The 24,172-nt window shown below is 37.7% G+C and overlaps 4 protein-coding genes across 34 annotated transcripts in view; 1 reads left to right on the top strand and 3 right to left on the bottom strand.

Annotated features, from left to right (window-relative positions):
* Positions 1–293: 293 nt before the first annotated feature.
* LOC122044047 (B3 domain-containing protein Os02g0683500-like) lies at positions 294–1,166 on the bottom strand. The gene has a single exon (XM_042604593.1). The coding sequence runs from the start codon at positions 1,164–1,166 to the stop codon at positions 294–296; it is 873 nt and encodes a 290-aa protein (XP_042460527.1).
* A 6,737-nt stretch (positions 1,167–7,903) lies between these two features.
* LOC122042465 overlaps positions 7,904–24,172 on the bottom strand; it is a 22,145-nt gene continuing 5,876 nt past the window's right edge. For 2 of the 30 annotated variants that reach the window (XM_042602611.1, XM_042602610.1), the window contains exon 4: positions 19,379–20,621. In XM_042602611.1, coding sequence (XP_042458545.1) covers positions 19,986–20,621 — 636 coding nt within the window. In that variant the 3' untranslated portion in view covers positions 19,379–19,985. Of the gene's footprint in view, positions 8,838–8,925; positions 10,657–14,442; positions 14,485–14,570; positions 14,842–15,792; positions 15,923–16,133; positions 16,213–16,296; positions 16,522–16,643; positions 16,734–16,786; positions 16,921–17,035; positions 17,501–19,378; positions 20,622–24,172 lie in introns of those variants that run through there. The other 28 variants (XR_006129236.1, XR_006129230.1, XR_006129240.1 and 25 more) reach the window with 28 other exon arrangements.
* Positions 18,478–24,172, top strand: part of LOC122042467 — a 17,494-nt gene continuing 11,799 nt past the window's right edge. For both annotated transcript variants that reach the window (XM_042602613.1, XM_042602614.1), the window contains exon 1: positions 18,478–19,385. In XM_042602613.1, the coding sequence (XP_042458547.1) occupies positions 18,662–19,381 (720 nt within the window). In that variant the 5' untranslated portion in view covers positions 18,478–18,661 and the 3' untranslated portion in view covers positions 19,382–19,385. The remainder of the gene's footprint in view (positions 19,386–24,172) is intronic.
* Positions 23,035–24,172, bottom strand: part of LOC122042464 — a 1,574-nt gene continuing 436 nt past the window's right edge. The window contains exon 3 of the mRNA XM_042602609.1: positions 23,035–24,138. Within this exon, the coding sequence (XP_042458543.1) occupies positions 23,183–24,138 (956 nt within the window). The 3' untranslated portion in view covers positions 23,035–23,182. The remainder of the gene's footprint in view (positions 24,139–24,172) is intronic.

The following is a 24,172-nucleotide window of genomic DNA, read 5'->3' as shown; positions in this document are numbered from 1 at the left end:
TTGAGAAAGATAGATAGGAAAAGGAGAGAGCGAGTAAGAAACACCCCCACATAGCTTTTCTTCTTATGCATGCATGTATGTATTGATCTCATGGAGTCTTTCAGCATAGTTAAGTAGAAGTAATTGAGCTTTTGTTCTAATATTCTTCCACAACATCATCAAAATGCAAAGTGTGCTGAATTTTGTTTAAGAGAGAGAGAGAGAGAGAGAGAGAGAATTAAAGAACCTCTCCGAGATTTTGATTTTTTTTTTGGTTTGTTTTTTCCAGTTTCAGTTGATCCACAAGGCGACGATCACAACGAAGACGACGAGCCCTCTGAGGATTCGACGCCGTGGGGCCTGAGAGCGGCGGCCTCCGAGGATTCCAGTGACGATGTGAAGTCGCTAGAGCCTCCGGCGACGTCCCTTCGGCCGCTGGCGAGGAGGTTTACCCCAAAAAGCCATACGCCCTTCTCGTCCCTCGCCTGCCGGCCGCCGTCGCCGGGTGGGCGATCGTGAGCCGGTTCCGCGCCTCCGAAGATGCTGCCAGGTTGCACCTGGACCGGCCGCAGCACGTTGGCGGGAGATGGAAAGAAAACTACCTGCGGCACGTTGGCGGTGGGCGCGACCACATTGTACAGTACTACGGCGGGCGGCGGCGGCGGAGGCGGCTGATGCGGCATGAAGAATTGGCCCAAGGAGACGAGGCCACGGAGAGGGCGGCTATCCGGCCTCCTCTTCCAGTCTATAAAAAGCCGGTCGCGGCCGGACTCCCCGACGCCGCGGCCGAAGCAGACGGTGTCCCCGGTGCCCAAGCCCTTCTCCTTCACGAAGCGGCTCCACCCCTTGGTCATCACGTAGCTCTGGCTGCTGCTCCAGTAGCAGTACCTGAAGCGCCAGAACTCGCCGGAGCAGTCCTCGAAGGCGAGCAGCACCCCGCTCCGATCGGCGCCGGCCCCCAGCGGGAAGTATTTCTCGGCGTGCTGCTTGGGGATCACCAGCCGGTTGAGCTTCCCCACGTCGCTCGGCGTCACGACCTTATCGAACATCCGCTCTATCTCCACGCCCCAACAACAACCCGCTGCTGCACCTCCCTTCCGCTCGCAAGGGGCCCGCTGCCTCCTCCACACTTCTCCCTGCTTCGTCGTGATGGAAAACCCGTCAGATCTTCCATGCCCCGACTCCATCTCCTTCCCCCCCGACAAATCAAGAAATCAAAGAGATCAAGAGCCAGGAGCTGGCTTCGGCAGCTACGTACCAGGAGGAAGAGGCGAGGGTTTCCATTGACCTGATCCGGATAAAAAAAAAAAAAAAAAGGAAAGAAAGAAAAACTGCAAATTGGGTGGCCACTCAGCTAGCTTCTTAAAATCCAAGCTCGGGCAGTAAACTGTAAACAAAGATGGATAGCAACAGTAGAGCTGTAAAGGGCATCTTGTGTTGTCTCTTTCATCGATGGCCATGGGGGACCATCTAGTGGAAGATGGCCTGTGATGAAAGAGAGAGAGAAGAAGGAAGAAAGAAGAAGAAGAAGGAACCTGAGCCTAATTCTTCTTCTTCTTCTTCACTGTGCTTGCTGTATATAATTGATTCCACTGCCACTACTGCTGCCATGGAATCCCGATTCCTTGTTTTGGATGCAACTGTTCCGTGATGCATGAGCACATGTAGAAAGCTCAGTGGGAGAGGAGGCCCAGCGTGATTAGGTCTGAGAATGCGTGATTTGACTTTCATCGGACTAGTGGCAGTGCCCCCGGCCCCTTTCGAACAACTATTTAGAAATTTTTAGGGTAGATTGCAACCATGGAAAACAAAAAACATTAATATTTGGATCTTCAAAGTTTCACAATCTCACTTTGCCTTTTTTTTTAAAAAGAAATTTTTTGTCATTTTACTCATTGGGGTTAGGGTTGGTAAAGTTGACTGAGCATCGAGTTTTTTTTAAAAAAAAAATTATCAACAAGTAGTTAATTTGGCACAAATTGTCTTTTTTAAGAAAGGGTTTTGTATCATTTTGCTCATTTGGATTAGGGTTGTGAACCAGTAAAGCGGTTTTGCCAAGTTCAAACTCACTACATGATTGTCCTTATGCTTTAGTTACATTATCGATCGAATAAATAATTGAGGAGGGACCTCCTCAAAGTTGTCTTGGAGCAAAGTTGGTGTGCATATCTATAGAAATGCAAAATAATAATAATAAAGGACATAAAAAGACTTAGTGGGACGTTGAATGAAAGTAGAACTTATAAACTCTTAAAAATTGGCACCCTCAAGATCTATAGATTTGTGAGATCTATAAAAAAAAAAAAGTAGCAGTATATGTAGAAATTAAGAAAAAGAAAAAATAATCATATTATTGAATCTAAAATTAATAATTAGAAATACAGAATATAAGGTCTTATATAGTTCAGTTAAGAAATCCTAAATTCTAAATATATAAAAAAAAATCAAATTACTCTAAAAGGTATAAATAAATAAATATATATAATCTAACATCCCCTCAAACTCACGATGCGACAGCTAAAAGCATTGAGAGTTTGTCAGATAAGAAACGAAAGCGTGAAGCAGAATGTGACTTGGTAAACATATCAGTAATCTGTAGCTTTCAAGAAACAAAAGAAAAATTGAATTGCAAGTAATTTGAATAGCACGTTGATTATAATAATATAACCAAGTAGGTTGATGAAGAGAGATAACTATATCCGTAAGTAACCAACACAACCAAACTATCTTATAAGTAGTTGAGGTCATGACACGATATTCAACTTCGGTGGAAAATCTAGAAATAACATCTTGCTTCTTACTCTTCCAAGAAATGAGGGAATCACCAAGAAAAATGCAAAAGTCAGTGGTAGATTTACGATCCTTAGGATCACCAGCCTAATCTGCACGTGATTCAAGAGATAAAGTAGAAGGAAATAAAAAACTTTGAAATTGAGTGCCCCAAAGATACCTGAGAATACGAAGAACAGTAGCCTAATGAATTGTAGTTGGTGCAGCAACAAATTGACTAACCACATGAACAGCATACACAATATCTGGACGAGTCACAATGAGATAAACCAAGCTTCCAACAATAGTTATGTACAAACTATGATCAAATAAAGGTGAGTCATCAGATGGAAAATATCGAGCATTGGTCTTAATAGGAGTATCAACGACTCTATTATCAGTAAGACAAGCACGCTCAAACAAATCAGATATACTTTGACTGAGATAAAAGATAACCTTTCAGGAAATAAGCAACCTCAATGCCCAGAAAGTAGTGTAATATACCCAAGTCTTTCATAGAAAGACGATGAGCCAACTCAGACTTTAGGGAAGCAATTCTATTAGAATCATCATCAGTAATAATCATGTCATCAACATATAATAATAAAAGAATACAATCTACACTCATACATCTATCAAACAATGTTGAATCATGATTACTAAGATGAAAATCAAACGAAGTAATCACTGTAGATAACTTCTCAAATCAAGCACGAGGTGCTTATTTGAGACCATAAAGCGTTTTACGAAACATGCAAACTTCATCGGGTTGGTGTGAAATACCAAGAGGAGGTGACATATAAACTTCTCCATGAAGATCACCATTTAGAAATACATTCTTAACATCCATCTGAGATACTCTTCATCGACGAACAGAAGCAACAACAATCAGAGTACAAAAGTCATCATTTTTACAATAGGAGCAAATGTTTCATCATAATCCATGTCATACTCCTGAGAATAACGGTTACCAACTAGACGAGCTTTGTATCGCTCAATAGATCCATCAAATTTAGTTTTGATCTTATATACCCAACGAAAACCAATAGTGTGTTTTCCTGATGGTAACGAAACCAAATCCCATGTATGAGTATGATGCAAAGCAGTTAATTCATCAGTCATAACACTCTACTAAAGTAGGTTACAAACAACTTTTCTATAGGATACAGACTAAGAAAGACAATGAATAGATGCAACAAATGAAGCAAAAGAATGAGAATAACAAGAGTAAGCAAAATCTGGCAGTTTAGTAGACTTACGAACACGAGTGGATTGACGACGGTGGAGAGAAAGATCATATGCAACCTTAGGAGATGATTAGGTAGTGGCAAAAGGAGGAGCATATGGAGCGGATATTTCATAAACCAAAATATCAGATTCAGTTGAGCTACCAGTAGGAGCTGTGAGTGAAACTTCCTAAGTGTCAGTATTGAAAGAATCAATACAAAGTAGATCTGACTTTGTCATATTATGCAAACTAGCTGGAATAGAAAAAAATAGAATATGCTCAAGAAACACAACATGACGAGAGACATACAATTTTTGACTAACGGAATCAAAGCAACGATGTCCTTTTTTAGTAACCCCATAACCTAAAAGGACACAAAGAGCAGACCGAGAGGCTAATTTATTACGCTCGACATGTGGACGAAGGACAAAACAAGTACAACCAAAAACACGCAAAGAGAAATAGAGAGGAGCATGCCCATACAATTTTTCAAAATGTGACAAGCCTAAATTGTGTGAGGTTAGAATTTTATTAATTACGTGAGAAGCGGTAAGGATTGCTTCCCCTCAAAAGGTACTAGGAACACTATCAGACAATAAAAATGAATGAACTATTTTAACAAAATGTCTATGTTTTTGCTCAGCCACACCATTCTGTTCAGGAGTATCTGTACAAGAGGTTTGATGAATAGTACCATCAAAAGCAAATAATTGTGAAAGATGATTCGAAGTGTATTCACCCCCCCCCCCCCTCCAAATTAAATCACAATGAAAACACTTTATGACACTAGAGTGTTAAGTTTTCACAAGACCTCTGAAATTGTTGAAAATGGTGAGATAATCAGACCTGTGTTTCATAAGATAAACAAGTGTAACAAGTGCAATTATTAATAAACAAAACATAATATCTTGACCCCCTCCCCTTTTGTAAGAATAGGAGAGGGTCCCCACACATCAGAATGGATAAGATCAAATGGAGCAGAAGAAAAAAAAAACTTTTAGAAAATGATAAGGCTGAAAATTTGGCCAGTTTACAACCACTACAATAAAAAATATCAAAACTTTTTAAAGGTCTTAATACTCCAATAGAAGCTAAAAACTACAAACAAGATGCTGAAACATTACCTAAACAAGAGTGTCATAAATAAAAATCAGAAGATGAACGATTCAGATGAAAAAATGATAAATCCACATTTGAAACTACAACTTCTGGTACTTTGAGTTGATTTAAAACATAGAGTCCTCCTTGCCTATGACCTGTCCCAATCTGCCTCTGAGATTACAGGTCTTGAACATAACAATTGGATGAAGAAAAAGAGACTAGGTATCCAGACTCACATAATTGACTAACAGAAACAAGATTTAAAGTAAGACTTGGAATATAATAAACATCAGTAAGAGATAAACAAGATGTAACAATTAAACCGGCACCTACTAATGACATGGAAGTACCATCAGCTGTCACAATAGATATAGATGAACAGGAAGAAAAAGAAACAAAAGATGATAAATTAGATGACATATGATGGGAGGCACTAGAGTCCAAAATCTATAAGGATGAAGATATACCTGAAATACCAGACGATGACAAACCTATATGAGAGGAAGTTGACATGGCAGAGGGTTGTAAAACAAGGAACTGTTAAAACTGCTTCAACATATATGGATCAAATATCCATGAAGCATCTGCACGATCAGGCATAATGACAAAATGAATAATGCTCAGAATAATCAAACTTTAAGAATACACATCTATACGATCTGTAAAAACTGGTGTCAGGATGACCTGTGGTCACACAGAGAATTCGAGATAGAAAAAGATGTCAAACGTAGAAATCGACAACATTGGGCATCGGTGTCGCAATCAGTAGAAAAGGATGTCAATGCCAAAATCGGTAACACGAGACGTCGGCACAGAAATCAACAGAAAAGAACGTCGACGTCGAAATCAACAGCATAGGACGTCAACACCAAAATCGACAGAAAAGAGCGTCGGCATCAAAATCGACAGGACAAGTCGTCGGTGCCGAAATCAACAGGACAAGGTGTCGGCACCGAAATCGGCAACAGTAGTAGGAGACGACAGCAGCAACAGAAAGCAATAATAGGGGACGGCAAAAAAAATTAAGCCAGAGAAAGAGAACTTAGCTCTGATACCATGTAGAAATTAAGAAAAAGAAAAAACAAGTCATATTATTGAATCAAAAATTGATAATTAGAAATACAAAGTATAAGGTCGTATACAGTTAAGAAACCTTAAACTCTAAATATAAAAAAGAAAAAGATCAAATTACCCTAAAAACTATAAAGAAATAAATATACATAATCTAACCATATAGATTCAAGTCTAGAGGCACTCAACTTCTCAGTATCCTCCTAAGAAAGATTAAGAAAAATATTATGAAAATTTATATTGTCAAATGATCACTTGTCAGTTCTGATCAATCGACACCTATAATAAGGAAAACCATCTCTTCCACTTCTTTTATTGGAGATGGAGCTCTTGCGACACTTCCATGCCTCCCATGGAAATTTGATGTAGCACTTGCTCTAAGTGATTATCCAATAGCCTTGGTATATATAAAAAAAAAAGTTCTCAATCCACTCTATATCTACTCTATGGGTTTAAATTAAGAGAGAACTATCTCACAAAAAGATCTTACTTACTAAGGAGTGGAAGATGAAAATAGGAAGGAGAAGATGAGCCCAACCTCAAAAAAAAGGTTAAATGAAAATTGGAGGCAATAAGTTTAGTCATCTCAAGTTACGACATTGAAATGAGAAGAAGCATGTATATGATATCGCATACAAAGTTTCACTAACTTGGCCTAGGTCATGATGGAAGTTTAAGATAAGCTCCTTCCGACTCTTATCTTATAGAGGAGGATAAGAACCTCTATTAGATTCATTAGATTCATGGAGAATTGGAAGAACTAGAGGAATTAATCATGAAAAAGAAAGAGGGTTTATTAAAGTGAAATTAATAGACTCATGGTGATGATAATAGAATATTTTGCAAATAAGAAGAGGAAGGATAGAATATAGTGGAAACTTTAAAATAAAAAGTTATCTAGTCATAAGTAAAATCAAAAGTCAAAGAGACATGAATGATTACGATCATCGGTCCCATAGAAATTAAGTCAATGATGAGTATTTATAAGAAGAATAATCTACCACCTTAAAACCACCATGTGAATTGCCAAATAAGAGTTGTGTATGATGTATAAGAAGAAATCTGACATTTCTATTAGATCATCAATTTTTACCAACGCCCACTCTATTATTTATTTTAATATATACCTCAAGTATCCAACTCTTACAATTTGATTAATCCTGAAATAACTGATTCGATCTCACATACAACCCGCTAAATAAATCAAGAAGTAGTCATGATTGTCAATCCGATATCCTTAAGTTTATCATCCTATTGAAAGAAAATATCTTACAATACATCATAACTAGAATTCAAACTTTAAATATCTAATTAACCACTAGAATAACTAACCGCTGCACCAAAGCTCCAGCCAGAGGCACGCCCACTCTACTAAAATAGTGCAAGAGTATTTTAAATAATTTTTGATAAAACTTTGATATTGACTGCTTATCTAGATTCAGCCAAATGACCTACCCAAATTATTATAGGAAAAATATAGGAAAATAAGAAATAACAGAAATAACACACACTTAGTCTCTCCTCCCCTAAGAAAGATAAATCAAACACTTCGGATCAAACTCATCCATTTCCAACGATAGCTACCCACCTTATCTAAACTGTAATCACCTCAAATGAACATAGCTAGTTAAGTGGCTCAAACCAGTTCAACACATTAAATCTGACTGGAGGAGCATTGGATGACTGAGAACACCCGTAGAGAGCATGTATGCCTGAGGACACTTGTCGTTCAGCTGTCGCCATTGCAAGCTTTGATGCTGAAATTTATACCTTTCGTATTATATACAATGATATCAATCGCCCAACAGCCAATTATGACATACATTGTTTATACCTTCCACGGGAACTTGCAACCCCGAATGAGGTACATCAATCCATCTCTTCACAATCTTATTCTTTTAGTTTTTTCGTGTCCTGTTACATTACAATAATCCTCATTGGGAGGGACCAGATGCAACCCTTGTGGAACAAATCAAAGTCTTGCCGCATTCAGTATTGGGGCGGATAATGTATTTTTATTTCCTTGAATCTTGAACTTCTCTGGTTTGATGATGAAACCTGCTTAAATTAACCAAATCTGCATTGGGGAGACACAGGGCGACGTCAGCCGCCTGACGTGCGTTGGTCCATTGGAACATATCAAAAGGAGGGAGGAGTGGGGATTAGTTTATCCTGTCAGATGATCACCCAGCTGGTGTTAATTATTTACATCCATGGCTCTTCACATGTCTTTCATAAGCCATTTGCAAATTAAGAGATTTTAGAGGCATTTTGTTCGCAACAAAATCTTCACGGATCAGAGTCGTTACTGGATACAGTGCGGATACAACGGAAGACGCGTCCAAAGGCAGCTTCACGGCATTTATTGCTTCTTTTCAACGCTCACTCGAGGACACTTCTGACTATTAACTTGCTTCTTCATGAATACTGTTAGCCTATATTTCCAGAGGGGAAAAAAAACTTCTTCCACTCCCTGCAGATTTTATTCTCTTTTAAAACCCTCACGTGCATAAATTTAGAGGTTTAGCAGAGCACGATGGGGCATGATGTTTCCTGAGGAAACATTGCCATTATTTACCATGATGGCAATTTCTAGCCGTACTCATCCGATAATCCAATAATATTCTTGCAGCAACTATTCTCCATCTGAGGAACTGTCGGACAAAACCTTCTCTTCAGCCACAAGTTCCTGTGGGCAGAAAAGAAAAACGACCAATCTTAGCAGTGGCATGAAGAAGAAAAAGAATCCTGAGGGTATTCATTCGTCTTTATCTTACTGCTGTTTTATCCCAATCTGTCAAATTATGAAGTTCTAAGCATCTGACTGTCCCAAAGTGGAGACCATCCAGATTCTTTTTCTTATAACCACAAAGCTGCAGAAGCATTCAATTATTACTCTAGTTCATGGTAAAATAGCTTAGTCGAGAGAGAACCACCTCCTCAAAGATTAATTATAGAAAATCTATCCTGCCCAACATTAACCGTGATTTACTCCCTCTGGAATCTTATGGGGCCGGGGCCAGGGGGCCGCTAGGGTGGCGGTTCCACCTTTTGCCAATTATAGAAAATCTTGATGTCACTCCAGCATAATAGATGATTTACAAATACCAACTATTCATCTTACCAAATCATTCAAAAGGAGCAAACGCACACTTATCCCTTTCAAATTAGTGAAATTATTTACCGTTGCAAATTTTGATATGGCATATATCTTTCTTAAAATCTCTACCAACTTATCTAAAATTATTTATTTCATTTCAAAATATTAAATAAAATCTATCAAAATATTAGACAAAATATCAATAAATAATCTAATTCAAAAATACTTTACATAGTTAAAGGTTAAGTTGCAATTTTATCAAATAAATTATTTTGTTATTATTTTAACAAAGAAAAACCTTCTAATGGCATTTATGCAAAGATTTCGGAGCATATTTGCTAGCCTATATTGCAAAAGCATTTCATTTCAGGTTTGGACAATCAGACCTAGCATATTACCTTGCTCCCTGGTAGAGGGTCATTGCTCCTAGCAACATTCCCAAAAGAAATATCTTTGAGAACCATTTTAGCATGCACCTAGTGTGGGGAACTGCATTTCTCAGACTTGGTGCACTGATTTTTCTCTTTTTCTGGGCACAGCTACAAGTCTAACCATGTGATATGTTGAGATAACCATGATCAAGGAGCAGGAAGCTACCATCAAAAGTTGCTAGCCTTGTTCAAGAACAAAGTTAGGAAGAGAAGGATCAATCTAGACCTGAACAAAAGGAGATTTAGAATTAACTCAAAGTTGCAATTTGATTTGACTAGATAAGTGAAATTACATGACAGTAGTTTGCAATTATAAATGGGGATGATAGAGGATCAGCTACAGGAGGAAGGTTTTGTTGCTGAAACTTGTTGATCTGATCTGATCTGAGAAGGTAAGTAATCAAATAGAACAATCATAGAGTTGTTTAATAGTGTCCAAGTAACATTTGGATGGAATCCAACTTAGCATAACATCATCAATGTGATAAAGTAACTGCTTCAACCATAATATTTATTTAGCACAAAGAACAATATTTTTCTTATTTGACTGTAATGAAATCAAATGACCAAATATTTAAAAGTAAAAAACGATGTATTGAGTTAAAAAACCAAAGTAGCACTAGCGTTTTATGCTTTTCAGAATATCCACACGATTGTTCTAAATACTAACATTACTATTACTAGGTGAACAAACTGGGTACCTACAAATACATGTGTATGTAATAGACCCATAAACAAATGGATTAATTATCCTTGATGTGAAGATTCTTCATGATACTCTCTAAAATCTATGTTTAATAGAAGAAACTCCTATACCACTTGCAAAAACCAGGACAATAAATTCATGCATGTCACTGACAAAATAATCATCTACCTTAAGATTTCTAAATGTGCATAAGTTGTACTCCAGATTTTCGGTAGGAGAACCAAGGGGAAGGCTATCTACCTCCAAGATTAGACGGGCGAAGCCCAAACGCCTAGATTATATATAAAAAAAATTAGGTATTAATTTTATCAAATTATATCTAGTTCATATGAATTGGTTGAGGAATTTAACAAATACCAATAAAATATTACTTTGAACTCCTGATCAGAATTAGATGGCTCAAGCAGCAATCAGAAATTCATAAAAATATTAATGCACATTTGTCAGACTTTTCCTGTAGTTGACTTCACAGTTGTACAAAATTGAAATATTAGGATATAATTACCCTCCCCCATCCCATTTCTAAAAAATGCATAAACATTTTTATCGAATCATCTTATGTTGGTTTAATTGGATTCCATAAAACAGATTGATTAAAACTGTGGGAACACCCAAGTGATGTTTCAATCTCCCTTATTATTTCATCTTTGAAAACTGAAGCTCTGGGTGAAGAAGTGATGGAATTGAGGTAAATCATGAAAAAGAAACACTAATGAATGGGAGAATAAAAATATATCATTTTATATTGGCTGTGGATCATATGTACCATATGCAATTATGAAATTCATAGGAGATCCGAGAGTAGTTAAGGTTTTAGTATAAGAATCCATGCAATGAAATACTAAATATTAACTGATTTACTCAAAGTTGATGCTATTTACACTCCAACAAATTAAGATGCAATTATCTCTGGCGGTTCCAATTTCCATTCAAAAATAAAAAAAAAATAAAAACTACAGACTCAAAGACAACATTGGGGAATAAGGTGGCTTACTAAAATTTTCAAATTTAATTATAAGTACCATAGTGATAGTGCTTTAGAAACAAAATGAAGCAATTGTTTCTTTAGTAAAATTATCTTATTAATAAATATTTGTAATAAAATCCAAATAGGATCATTTTTTAATAACAAATTGATTGAGATGTGAGACAATTCTAAGGCATACAAAGTGCTAGAATCAGATGTCCCAGTCATAGCAACTTAGAGACATTGATTTGGGGATACAATCAATACATGCTATATTTCTATTATAAGATAGACTGTCATATCACGCCAATAGATAGAATGTAGACAACTATGAATGTGAAATATTTGAGACCAACCAACTAGACATGTCTCACAATGAAATATCATTTGAAATGTTGCTAATATTTTAATTTGCTTATTCAAGGTGGGTGCAAAAAGTCCTTAAATGTAAAATTAGCATGTGATAAGAATGTCAACTTATTTTAACACAGTTGTATATTGAACCCTTAAAAGTGTTATATGTACACTTATGGTTAGATATGTTGCTAGCCTTAGGAATGTGAGTGATTGGTATAAAACTTATCACTCATGTTAAACAGGAGAATATATCATACAAACAATTCAATTGGTGACCCTTTTAAATGTTTGATCATTTATGTATACTACCATTATCTCTAGGAGTCTACAATCTATGCACAAGGCTCAACCTATCGACAAAAAAAAACATGTAACTTGAGAGAGAAAATTGAAGAATTAAGAGTTAATTATGTTCATAACTTTTAGATAATTAAGTGTTAGTTACTTTAACTAATTTTAGTAGAGAATTTAATTGGAATAAATAAAAATTTATTTATTTAATTAAATTTGACACTTAATTAGCATTAATTTGTACGATTAAATAAGAGAGTAAATTAAAATTAATTAAGATTAATCGAATTTTAATTCAAAATTCTAATAGGCTCAAATTAATTTTTTAAGAATTGTGAAAATTAGTTTAGAGAAAAAATAATTTTTAAAAATATTTAATAAGAATTGTAAAAATTTTAAAAGGTTTAAAGTCTTATAAAATCAATTATTTTTCAAATTATAAGATAGTTGAGGCAAACTAGGAATTGATTCCTAATTTATTAGCCTTTTACTTGATTGAATTTGAATTGACAATCCAGATTAAAAGATAGTTGGAAGTCAACTTATATATATACGATTAAAAAAAGAGACCTTTGATCAAATTTCTAAGAGAGGTGTCATGAGATGACAAACCTAGCGACTCTCCTTTCTCTCCATCGCCATCAACTCCTCCCGGGGACATTAATTTCTACTCTATCTCTTCACCAAATGTTAGCACATATTGCATTACGACGAGAACCACAAGTCACATGGACGAAGTAGAGGTCAGACAAAATCTCTTACATAACTTCCAAGAAGATATGTATTTAATTTAAAAGTATATTTGACTTGTCTTTTTGGTTTGATCTAGCCTCAAAGGGACAAAAAATTTTTTGGCACAATTGTAACTACCATTGTCTTTGCTGCGCTAGTGAAGTTTCATCTGTTGTGGCAACCACCCCACTTATGTAGACCCATATCTATATGCCAAAGCTCTAAAACACATTTTTCAGAGGCAAGCAATTGACACACTTAATATGGTACGTGCAGAATGCAAGGGGACCCATTATTAAAAAATTATTTAAATATTTATATTAATAAAATTGATTAACGTAAACCTGACAAAGTATATTAATATTATACACCTAGAAAACTAAACACATATTTCCTAATGGAAAAACCACAAAGAAATACAATTAGGGGAAAAATTCCTCAAGTGCCTTTTCCCTCGATTTCATCTCAAGAAAGAGTTGGGAATTTATTCCACGTGAGTCATTTTTTTGCCCAAATTAGGTAAAACCTCTACTTCAACACAAATGTCAAGTAAATCTTGTCAAAAAAAAAATCAAAATTATTTTTCAAAAATCCATCTATTATTTATGTTTATTATGTTTTGTCAAATCAAGAAATTTTTAACCTTCCCTACTCTCTCCTCCCCTTAACAACTCCCCCAAGAAACCCAAAAAAGGGAAACATTTTCCTATCCTTTCCCAATTGAATTTCTTTTATCTACCTCACTTCTCTCCCTAGTCATTTCTCTCCCTCATAGAAAACATGGAGTTACTATTACAATATAGAATAAGTATATATGTTAGTTACACGAATATAAAATGTTTATTCCTTCCAAAACAAATATGTAACACTTACAAATGCTGTTCATCAAACTCTTATTCAGTATTTCACATCATTAAAAAAAATCTTCTTTGGTGGAGAAAAATCATCACCAAAGCCCTAATTAAATTCCTATCTATTAAGTGGACCAAACCAATTTTTCCTCCTTCTCACTACATAGATATCCTAAACAAGCACCCACCTAGCATGCATAAGTACCTAGTTAGCCACCTAGGCAAATCACCTAAAGAAACATAATGCAATCCCTTGTTGAAAAAGGCAATGTGGCTGCATAGGCTAGTTTTTAAAACACTAGCATATGTAATGATTCACCATATTATATATGCAGCATATGAATATGTTTGTACAGTTAGATGTTGTCTTAATTTCCAATCAAGTTTCTTATCAAGCTAGAATATAATCATTATGGGTGGTAACTATTGTCCCCACGAGATGCCCAATTGGCTAGAGGGTGGTAGACTTGCTATAATGGGCAAAGGATCAATTCCCTGTGGGCACACACTAGCCAACTTAACGGTCGGTTATAAGTTAATCCCGTGATTTACCTCCCTTCACATAACCTGGGGACGGGCTATGAGGGACGCCTAGGGTGAGCATAATCACCTTTTGCTATAATTATGGGTGGTAACTATAAATGATCAACCAATATGAATGTAAATAATATTTTACCAAAACACTTATAATGAGTGCATATGCACACAATTATGCATATTGATCATGTGTATGAACAAATCTTTCCTGAATGCTGTTTTAGAAACTTGAGATAAATATAATCCAAATGAGATTTGTATGATAGTGAAAAAAGAGTGAAATATAAATAAGCAGATTGTAAATAGGAAGAATTGACATTACCCATGTGAATATATCCATAGAAAATGGCTCGTACAGCAAATTCTATATATTACAATAGCTTGGTAAAAGGAAAATGAAAAGTAGTAACAAGTACATTGCATGTACGAAGTAACTAAGATTTAACATACCTAGGTTGTTGGCTTTTGTAGCTCCGAAAAAATGCTTGTTTTCTTCTTTTTGCCAAAACTGTTGAGATCACAAAATACAGAAGTGATTGCAGCATTCTCAGACAAACATATCATAGTGTAAGGGCTTATGTGTAATAGCCTTTCATACATGTAACGTTATACATGAGGACTTCAAAGTCTGATGAATGAATAACACTTTTAGACACTCCAGCAGACAAGTGATAGTATGAGAAATATCAGGGCAAGATGAAGTAATATGTATGTAAGTGTCCTGTCATTGTGCACATGCAATAATATACCAAATAAATATACTTATAGATGTCAACAAATTAATCAAAATTAACAATATACATGATATCTGCATCTCTTAGTCCAAAACAATGGAAATTTTAATTCTCTTAAAAGTTAAAACCGTTGCTTCCTATTCCTGGATTTGGGCATCAGGATTTCAGACAATACCACAGGGATCATATTCCATAATTCACTTTAAGCAGTCATCCATTATTAATCTTAAGTGAAAAATTACCTCTTTATGGATCAAAAGTGCATGTACATGAACTAAAAACACAAGGAGAGGCATAAAGTCCATGATGCACAAATTGAAAGAATTGGTTCTATTGCTAAGATATAAGACAAATTGCTAAATATATTAGCATTTGGTAAATCCACATAGTATAGAAAAATAACTGAAGACAAACTGCTAAAAATATTAGCATTTGGTAAATCCACATAGTATAAAAAGATAACTAAAAACAATTTTAGTAAACAAAGCAAGAAAGTTGGTGACATAAGATTTTTGAAACAAAGAAGAATATGCTAAAACATATGTTCCTGGGACTCAAATACAAAATGCAAGTATATATCATGAATGTGGATTAATCAAAGCGTTTGATGTGGCTATTTCTAAAAATTTCACATGTGATTGATGGGAGTGCCAAATGTCTACTTAAAGTATGTCCAACACAACTATAGTCGTTAGGTGATAAGGCTAAAACATCAATTTGAACTTGACTATTAGCATTTGGAAAACAAAGCGCCCATGTAATACCCTATCTCGAAATCCAAAATCTTTTATTTTTCAGTTTTTCTTCTAGAAAAAAGGAGTGGAAAAAACAGTTTGCATTAAAAGTAACTCTTAAGTTGATTTTGAATTTTTGAAAGTTTTCTTCAAAATCTCTAATTTTAAACTATCATTGACACAAATAGGATAGGAGAGATTTACCATGTCAGTGAGTAATCGATTTTGGTAATTTAACAAAAAGGTACATTTGGCCATGCTGTCTAACACAGGATGAGATTATAGACCAGACATGGAAGTATCTTCACCTTGTAGTACCAAAAAAATGATCAACCTGTGAACATAATACCCACTCTTATTGCTTCTACATTTAAATCAAGGATACATATTACAAGAATCTACTAAAATGATTGTTGTGAAAATGATTTCTGCTGCATAGTTCAATTTTTGAAGAGTAATATAGAGATTCAAATGTTCTTTAAAAATTAGATAACTAAATACAGAACAAAGGACAACAAATTGCATATACAGAAATCATTCCATACTTTAGCACCTATGGAGCTCAAAGGACTCAAGCCATTCTAGCAACTCTGTGCTTTACTGACCTGAATTGGAAATTTAAATCTTATTGTCAAGAATAATAATCCCACATCATTTAAAGAAAAAAAAAATTCAAAACTGAGTAAGTTAGAACGGCTACTCTCTTACTGCATTAAATAACTTCACAACTGATAATCCAGCAAAGAATCACACATGCAAGATGAAGACTTTTTGGTTCGAGGGGAACGTACTGTAGCACAGTAAATGGCTAGAATGACATAATTTGCAAAGATGTTAGGTCACATCCTTTGGAAGCCAGAGATTACTTCCTTTAAGAAACTCCTCGTTTGCATTCAAAAAATTCTCCACTTTAGTGTGCCCCTTCTCGGCTGCCTGGTTGCATATGCAGAATGAAAAATGTGAAAGCACATAAATACTGCACCTACCAATCCGTAATGAAAGCAACAGAACGGGGAGGCAATTGTATGACAAGTCTGGTAATTAATCACACTAACCATCTTTTTTTTCTCCTTCTCGTCTCCCCTTTCTTAAGTAGCTGTATCCTCTTATGCAAGATTTTCTGCAACAAGTTTCTTATGAGCTGCCTGGTTGCATATGCAGAATGAAAAATGTGAAAGCACATAAATACTGCACCTACCAATCCGTAATGAAAGCAACAGAACGGGGAGGCAATTGTATGACAAGTCTGGTAATTAATCACACTAACCATCTTTTTTTTCTCCTTCTCGTCTCCCCTTTCTTAAGTAGCTGTATCCTCTTATGCAAGATTTTCTGCAACAAGTTTCTTATGAGCTGAAAATATTGGGCCATAAGACGATGAAAGCTAGATCTAAGAAAATAACAATCTTCCAGATATTCGCATTCAAGCACCATTAACAACACTTACAAGGGAATCATCCCAGAGGCGCCTCTTTATAATCTTAGAAACAGCGATCCAAATCCCTCAACCCTCGACAAACCGGGAGATGCCATGCTTCACTCCATCCCCGTCCTCCTCATCGTCGACTTCGTAACTGTCGCTCCCGTTATCCCCGACACCCAAACCGTCCTTCTGTTCTTCCTTATCCTGCTCCGCGTCGCTCGAAGGCTCCTCCAGAACGTCCTCGTCGACTTCGTCGTCCTAGTCAGAGTGATATTCCAGGGCCCGCTCCCAAACGAGCTTCTTCATCTTCCTGCTAGGTTTCCAGGGTCAGCCCCGGCCATGGGCGATGCCTTCTGCTTGAGCCTCTTGCTAGGGTTCTTCCCCTCGTAACATTGTTGCTCTTTGACTCTCTCTCTCTCTCTCTCTCTCTCTCTCTCAAGTAGCCGTCGGAGGGGGAGCAGAAGAGTCGAGGAGTCGGAGCTGGAGTCGCTGAAGAAAGGAAAGAGGTGGAAAACAGTTTGCAGGGTTCAAATTATAAAAATTAATAATTTTCTGAAAACCTTTTTTTATTAGAAAATAAAACTTAAAAGTAAACTGCATTGTTTGTAAAATAAACTTAAATTGTTATATAATTATTTTATACTCAATCTCAACAGCATTGTTTGGAAAGGCTTCAGCTTGTCTTCATTTTTGCCTTTTTGTTTTTTATGCTTGTTTTAAAATTCACAAATTAACACAACAACTAAAACAAGAGTGGTTTTTTTATTAAAACGAAACGAAAATTAAGAAAGTGTTTCAGTGAACTGCAAAAATTAACTAAAAACGGCAATTTAAAAAGGGAATTTTCAAAAACAGTGTATTTAACTTTTAGATTTTTAAAAAAATATTCATTTTATCGGTCCTGTCAATAGGTCATTGTGGTAATATGTAGTGTCCCGAAATTATGATGTCATGATAGAATATTCAGGTTGTCATTCAACAGTTCGATCCCCAATTATAATATATTTGTAAGAATTTTTCTTCTAAATAGGAGATACAATAAAAAGATGTTGAATTTCTAAATTAACCACTATATGTATTTCCTGATTTATCTAAATGATCAGAGAAAAATATCCGTTAGACCATTAGGTAATATATAGTACTAAATTTTGAAGACAGTCATCACTGTAATATTTGATGTTAGAAATAAAACTATTTTAGTACTGTATAAATTTTTAAATAAATATCACAATAATATATTTTTTAAAAATTAATATTCTCCAACAATATCACTCAGGATAAAGTTTGGTAGGTTTTTGAGAATTCTAAACGCGCCTTGATCAATGGCTTAAAAAATAGGTATAATCCGTTACAGCAAAAGCCTAGTGGCTGGCAGTTGCAGCTGCTTCCAAATTCCACGTCTCAAACTGCTGTCTTTGCTTGATGGGCCTAGACAGCGTGTGGACTTTGGAATCTCAGCGGCGTTGTTGCGAGTCCAAATTGGTTTACTTGGGAAAATGATACAACCGATGCAGCGACTTCTCTCTGACGACGAAAATCTGCAACTTCCTTTAATTTATTCTCGCTGTGGCAAATGGGAACAGGTTGACTGAGAATCTCTTCAGGCTTCGAGGTGATCACTACGGCGATTGTTCGAGCACCGATCATTCCATGGAGAGCCTCCGCCGCCACCGATCCCCCGGCTCCAACCGCTTCCTCGGCATCTTGTCGCCCTCGCCGCCCTCCGGCGAATCCGCGGGCGCCGCCGTCGAGCTCCACGAATCCGACGTCTTGTGGACCTCCATCGCAGACGGGCAGGAGCCGGCGCCGCCTCCTCCGCCTGCCTCGCTGAGCGAACACCTTTCCTCTCGTTTCGCTCTCCCCCGCCCTCCCGACCGCGGGTTCGGAATCCTTGCTGCCCTTCCGGAGGACGACGCGAGCGGCTCCTCCTCCCCGGTCATCGCCGCTGGTCCGCATCTCATACAGAGGAAACCCTCGATTTCTTCCGCGTCCTCCTCCGCTTCCAATTCGCCATCGCCCGCTTCCGCGGCCTCCGCGCGGATGATCCCCTCGGTTCCGAAGCCGAAGCCCGAGTACTCGCTCTCGACGCCGAGCGGGAGGGCGCACCAAGCGCACTCGCTTCCGGTCAATGTGCCGGTTGTCCCCCGGAGGATGAGACGATTCGAGATGGAGGAAAGTGGGGTAGTTGATGATGGAGACGGGGACGATAACGAAATGATGCCGCCTCATGAGATCGTCGCCAGGAGCAGTGGAAGGGGGTCGCCCAAGACAACCTTTTCGGTCCTGGAAGGAGCTGGGAGAACGCTCAAAGGAAGAGATCTGCGGCGCGTCCGTGATGCTGTTTTTAGGCAGACGGGCTTTCTTGATTGATACGGTAAGCACTCGTTGCTGAATTTTTTTGATTGCCTTCTTATTGAAGACGGAATTATTGCATCAATTAGTTCTGGAATTGAATTGCATGGAATCCGTAATATTTTGTCCAATACTTTTTTCCTTCCCTATTTTCATCAGTATTATGTGGATGTTTTTGAATTTCAATACAAATATTAGTTTCGATTTCCAAGTTCAGTTGGCATTAATCCTAACCAGCTGAACCATTGCTGAAACCTGTTGGATTATGGGGATGACTTACTTCCGCTTTACTATAAGACCATGTTTATTTGGAAATATTGAAATAGGAAAGATAGATGGAGAGGAAGTTTATTTGGAAATATAGAAATAGGAAAGATAGATGGAGAGGAAGTTTAGATAAGACGAAAGGAAGAAAGCGAGGTTTGAAATCTTACCAAGTTAGGATTTTGGTCTTTGAGATGTCCCGGTGCCATGTCCGATGTGTCAATGCCTGACATATGGTGCCAAAGGCACCTACAAGGAGGACGAGGAATCAATTATGGAGGAGAAGAGGAAGATTTGGAGGAGGTGAAGGAAGAAGATAAGATATAAAACTCAAACCGTAGCTCACAATGTGGTCACTTCACTCAAGGGAGCATTGTGCCAAATCTTTGCCTTCATCACAACTCTCACTGTCATTGCTGAAGCCTAGCATTGAGATTGTCACAATCGTTGTGGTCCTCACAAAAGCTTTGCACGCTAAGACTCTAGTGTTGTTTGGGGTATTGTCGTTGTTGTGGTCATTATTGTCTTTGCTAAGCATAACTGTCACGTCCCAGAGGAGTCCCTGCCAGATGAAAATCCAGCAGCATCTCCCCTGTACCGGTGACAATCTGAAACATAAATACATTGCCACACGGCTACTCACAAGTAACATCAGCCCACACGGCTGGATATAAACACAACCACGTAGTTTATAAGCAGCCCACACGGTTGGAAGTAAACACAACCAGTTAATAAATAGCCTACACGGCTGTAACATTACACAGCGGAAATCACAAAATAGCGAACATGAAACGAACAAAACAACTAACTGCGAGTTGGCCCGGCTTGACACGATAACATCAAACCAAATACAAGAGAACACAAAGCTAAATTCCATACAAAGATACATATACATAAATAAGTCCAAAACTAATAAAGCGAACAGAAGCAAGAATAGAAGAAGTCGCTCGATGCGACATGGGACTGGCGGACATGATCTCCAGGCGGCTTTAACCTGAAATAAGAATAAATCAACGAGTGAGTTCAAGAACTTAGCGGGTATCGATCATACATGTAGGGGTGTCAAAAATGAACTCGACCCGACGACCCAACCCGAGTCGACCCGAAAAAAATCAGGTTTGGGTTGGGCATTTTCGGGTTCGGGTCGGGTTCGGGTTGGAGGGTTGGAGAGCAAAAAAATTTCGGGTTGGGTCGGGTCGGGTTCGGGTTGACCCGAGTTGACCCGGGTTAGCTTAAATATAGGGTTTTGTGGGTTTTTTGGGGGTTAAATCAAATTTTATTTTAAAAATTTAGATGTTTTTATGTATATTAATATCATGTTTGTATGATAATGATGGAATATTGAGATAAAAGTGAAGAATTATAGGAAAAATAGCCCAAAAAAGTCGTTTTGAATCGGATTTTCGGGTTATATGGGTTGGGTTCGGGTTGATCGGGTTGGTCGGGTTCAGGTTCGGGTTGAGGTGTTTTGGGTTGAACTCGGGTTCGGGTCGGGTTCGGGTTGGGTTAAAAAAAAAAAAAAAAACTCAACCCGACCCAACCCGACCCGACCCACCCGAATTGACACCCCTACATACATGCATAATAAGATATAACTATCAATAATAATCATGCAGTACAGTCTTCTGAACAATAACAGGTAATGCAAAACTGAACAACAGAAGAAAACTATACTCACCAGGACCTCCTATTCGAACATAAGGGTGTGAACCATACCAACCTGTGCAGGGTCGTCAGACCAAATACATAATGTTTCCTGTATACATGTCAATCATATGCAACTAGGGGTGTCAATTCGGGTGGGTCGGGTCGGGTTGGGTAGGGTTGAGTTTTTTTTTTTTTTTTAACCCAACCCGAACCCGACCCGAACCCGAGTTCAACCCAAAACACCTCAACCCGACCAACCCGATCAACCCGAACCCAACCCATATAACCCGAAAATCCGATTCAAAACGACTTTTTTGGGCTATTTTTCCTATAATTCTTCACTTTTATCTCAATATTCCATCATTATCATACAAACATGATATTAATATACATAAAAACATCTAAATTTTTAAAATAAAATTTGATTTAACCCCCAAAAAACCCACAAAACCCTATATTTAAGCTAACCCGGGTCAACTCGGGTCAACCCGAACCCGACCCGACCCAACCCGAAATTTTTTTGCTCTCCAACCCTCCAACCCGAACCCGACCCGAACCCGAAAATGCCCAACCCAAACCTGATTTTTTTCGGGTCGACTCGGGTTGGGTCGTCGGGTCGGGTTCATTTTTGACACCCCTATATGCAACCACCAAAATGCAACATCCAAAATGCAGCAATCACAAGCAATAAATGCAATCCATGCATATGATGCAAATAATATGGTCATCCCTGATGCCAATCATCCACCTCACACGCAATGGTGAAGTCGAATGGGTAGGGCTATGACAACTGTGCACTCTGCCATCACTACTCCTGAGTGACCGAGTGGACAGGATGTTGTCGGAGTACACCTATCCTCCTATCCCAAACATAGTGGGGGAGACTAAGCTCTCATCTCCTTATGTCATAATTAAGAGGAGGGATCCCTGCCCGCTACCATGCTACAGTCACACTACCCATGAGCGGACGAGCGGAGCCCTGACAAAGCAAGCTGCACACACCCTGCCTAATGTACCACTAACCCATGAGTGATTGTGTGTGCAGATCATGTAATTAGCGATGTGCTCAACTATAAAGGAGCCAACAATCGCTCAGCATGCAAGCATGCAAAATAGTGCATGACACTAAAGCATGTAACTCCTGAAAATATCAACCTCCATATAATATATACCAAAAAGAAAATCGAGTCCATAACAAGAATCTAGGTATACATGCTAGGTAAAATAAATCTAGATACACATGCCAGATAATAAAACTAGGCACACATGTCAGATAATAAAACTAGGTACACATGCCATGTATATCTAGTAGCTAGGCCTATACCCGGTAATGCACTGTATGCCACTACTTCTATGCATGGTTTAAAATTTCGAGCCGTGCCGGAGTTTCGGTCCCAGACCGGAACGATACAGTTTCGGTATCGTATCGTGCCGTGCCGATACAGTTTCGGTAGTTTTTAATTTTAAATATAAATGTAAGGCAAAACAAATAAATATATTTTTCTTTTAAGAAAATTGATATATGAACAACTCAAATTAAAATTGATACATCATAATACCTTACTAATACCAAAAGGAATGACGTGAATCAGATTGAAGCATTGGTTCTTGCAACATTCTGGTTAAATCAACTCCATAGTTTTCCAATGCCCAGATTAAATAATCATCCCATGCCATGCAATATTGATATTGATTTCTCCACATGTACATCAGCATGTCTCGATTGACCATTGAAAGTTGAATTTGAACTGACACCATTGGAATTGGAACTGGCACAGATACAGGATAAGGATAAGCATACGTCCCTAAGCTCTGATATGATGGATCACCATATGATGCATCAGAACTATAATAAGAAGGCTGAGAGTATGATGAACTTCGATCAGAATCAATCTCAGCTAAACTCTCTCACATATCATGATAATTATGAGCTTTCTTTTGTTTGTCACCCTTAGATCGACGTTGATACTGAGTTTTAATAATTCTACCTCTATAATCTTTATCTTGGGTTGCATGTGTGTAATCTTTTTCACATGTCCAAGGCTCCGGTGCCGAAGTAGGAGGAACATAAGTGCCACAACCACCAGATGCATCACCACTGTCATCGCTTCCATTAGTACTTGCACTGCTATTGACATCACTATCATCATTTCGAACTTCTCGTCGGACTATAGTGTCAGAAGGTGATGATGTTTCATCACTATCATCATGCTCTTGCTCATCAATTGCATTGAGTGGATTTTCACTAATTCTCAATGGGCCACTTTCTTTAAAAGCAGGAGTTTTGACTTTTCTTTTCCCTTGAGTAAAAATTGTAGGAGTTTTACCTTTATCTTTATCTGCGGACTTTGGTTGACTTTGAGGTTGAGATGATTGAGAACGTCTTGGTCGTGATCCAGAAAATCGAAATTCTTGGTCAAAAGCCTCATCATTATATTCTTCGCTGACATCTCCTCTAGCTTGTATTTTTTCAATCTCTTGAGTAAGAAATTGAGATGGTCGTGGTGGATCTCCAGTTTCATCAAGTAAGGGATTCTCAGCCTCCACGGCACTCCACCAATCCATCATTGGATCATCCTCAGTTTGGACAAATCCAATATCAAATGGGTCTACATCACTAGATTCTTGTTTTTCCAGTTCTTGTTCTTCTGTAATCGCTCTTAGTTGAAGACGCATATTATAATGAATGTAGACCATCTTCTCCAAGCGACGATAAGAAAGACGATTGCGTACTTTTGTATGAATGAGGGAGAAAGTTGACCAATTTCTTTCGCAACCACTTGAAGACGTTGTCTGTGAGAGAATTTGTACTGCAATCTTTTTTAAATTTGGGGCTGATCCTCCATATTGTAACCACCACTCAGCTGTAAGATAAATAAGAATAAAATTAAAATAGTA

This window comes from Zingiber officinale, chromosome 2A (genome assembly GCF_018446385.1).
Source record: "Zingiber officinale cultivar Zhangliang chromosome 2A, Zo_v1.1, whole genome shotgun sequence".
In the NCBI taxonomy this organism is placed as follows: Eukaryota; Viridiplantae; Streptophyta; class Magnoliopsida; order Zingiberales; family Zingiberaceae; genus Zingiber; species Zingiber officinale.
This window is presented reverse-complemented; position numbering and strand designations above follow the sequence as displayed.

Bases quoted from the DNA above. Each gene is read 5' to 3' on its own strand.
- LOC122044047 (XM_042604593.1), bottom strand. From the start codon at position 1,166: ATGGAGTCGGGGCATGGAAGATCTGACGGGTTTTCCATCACGACGAAG.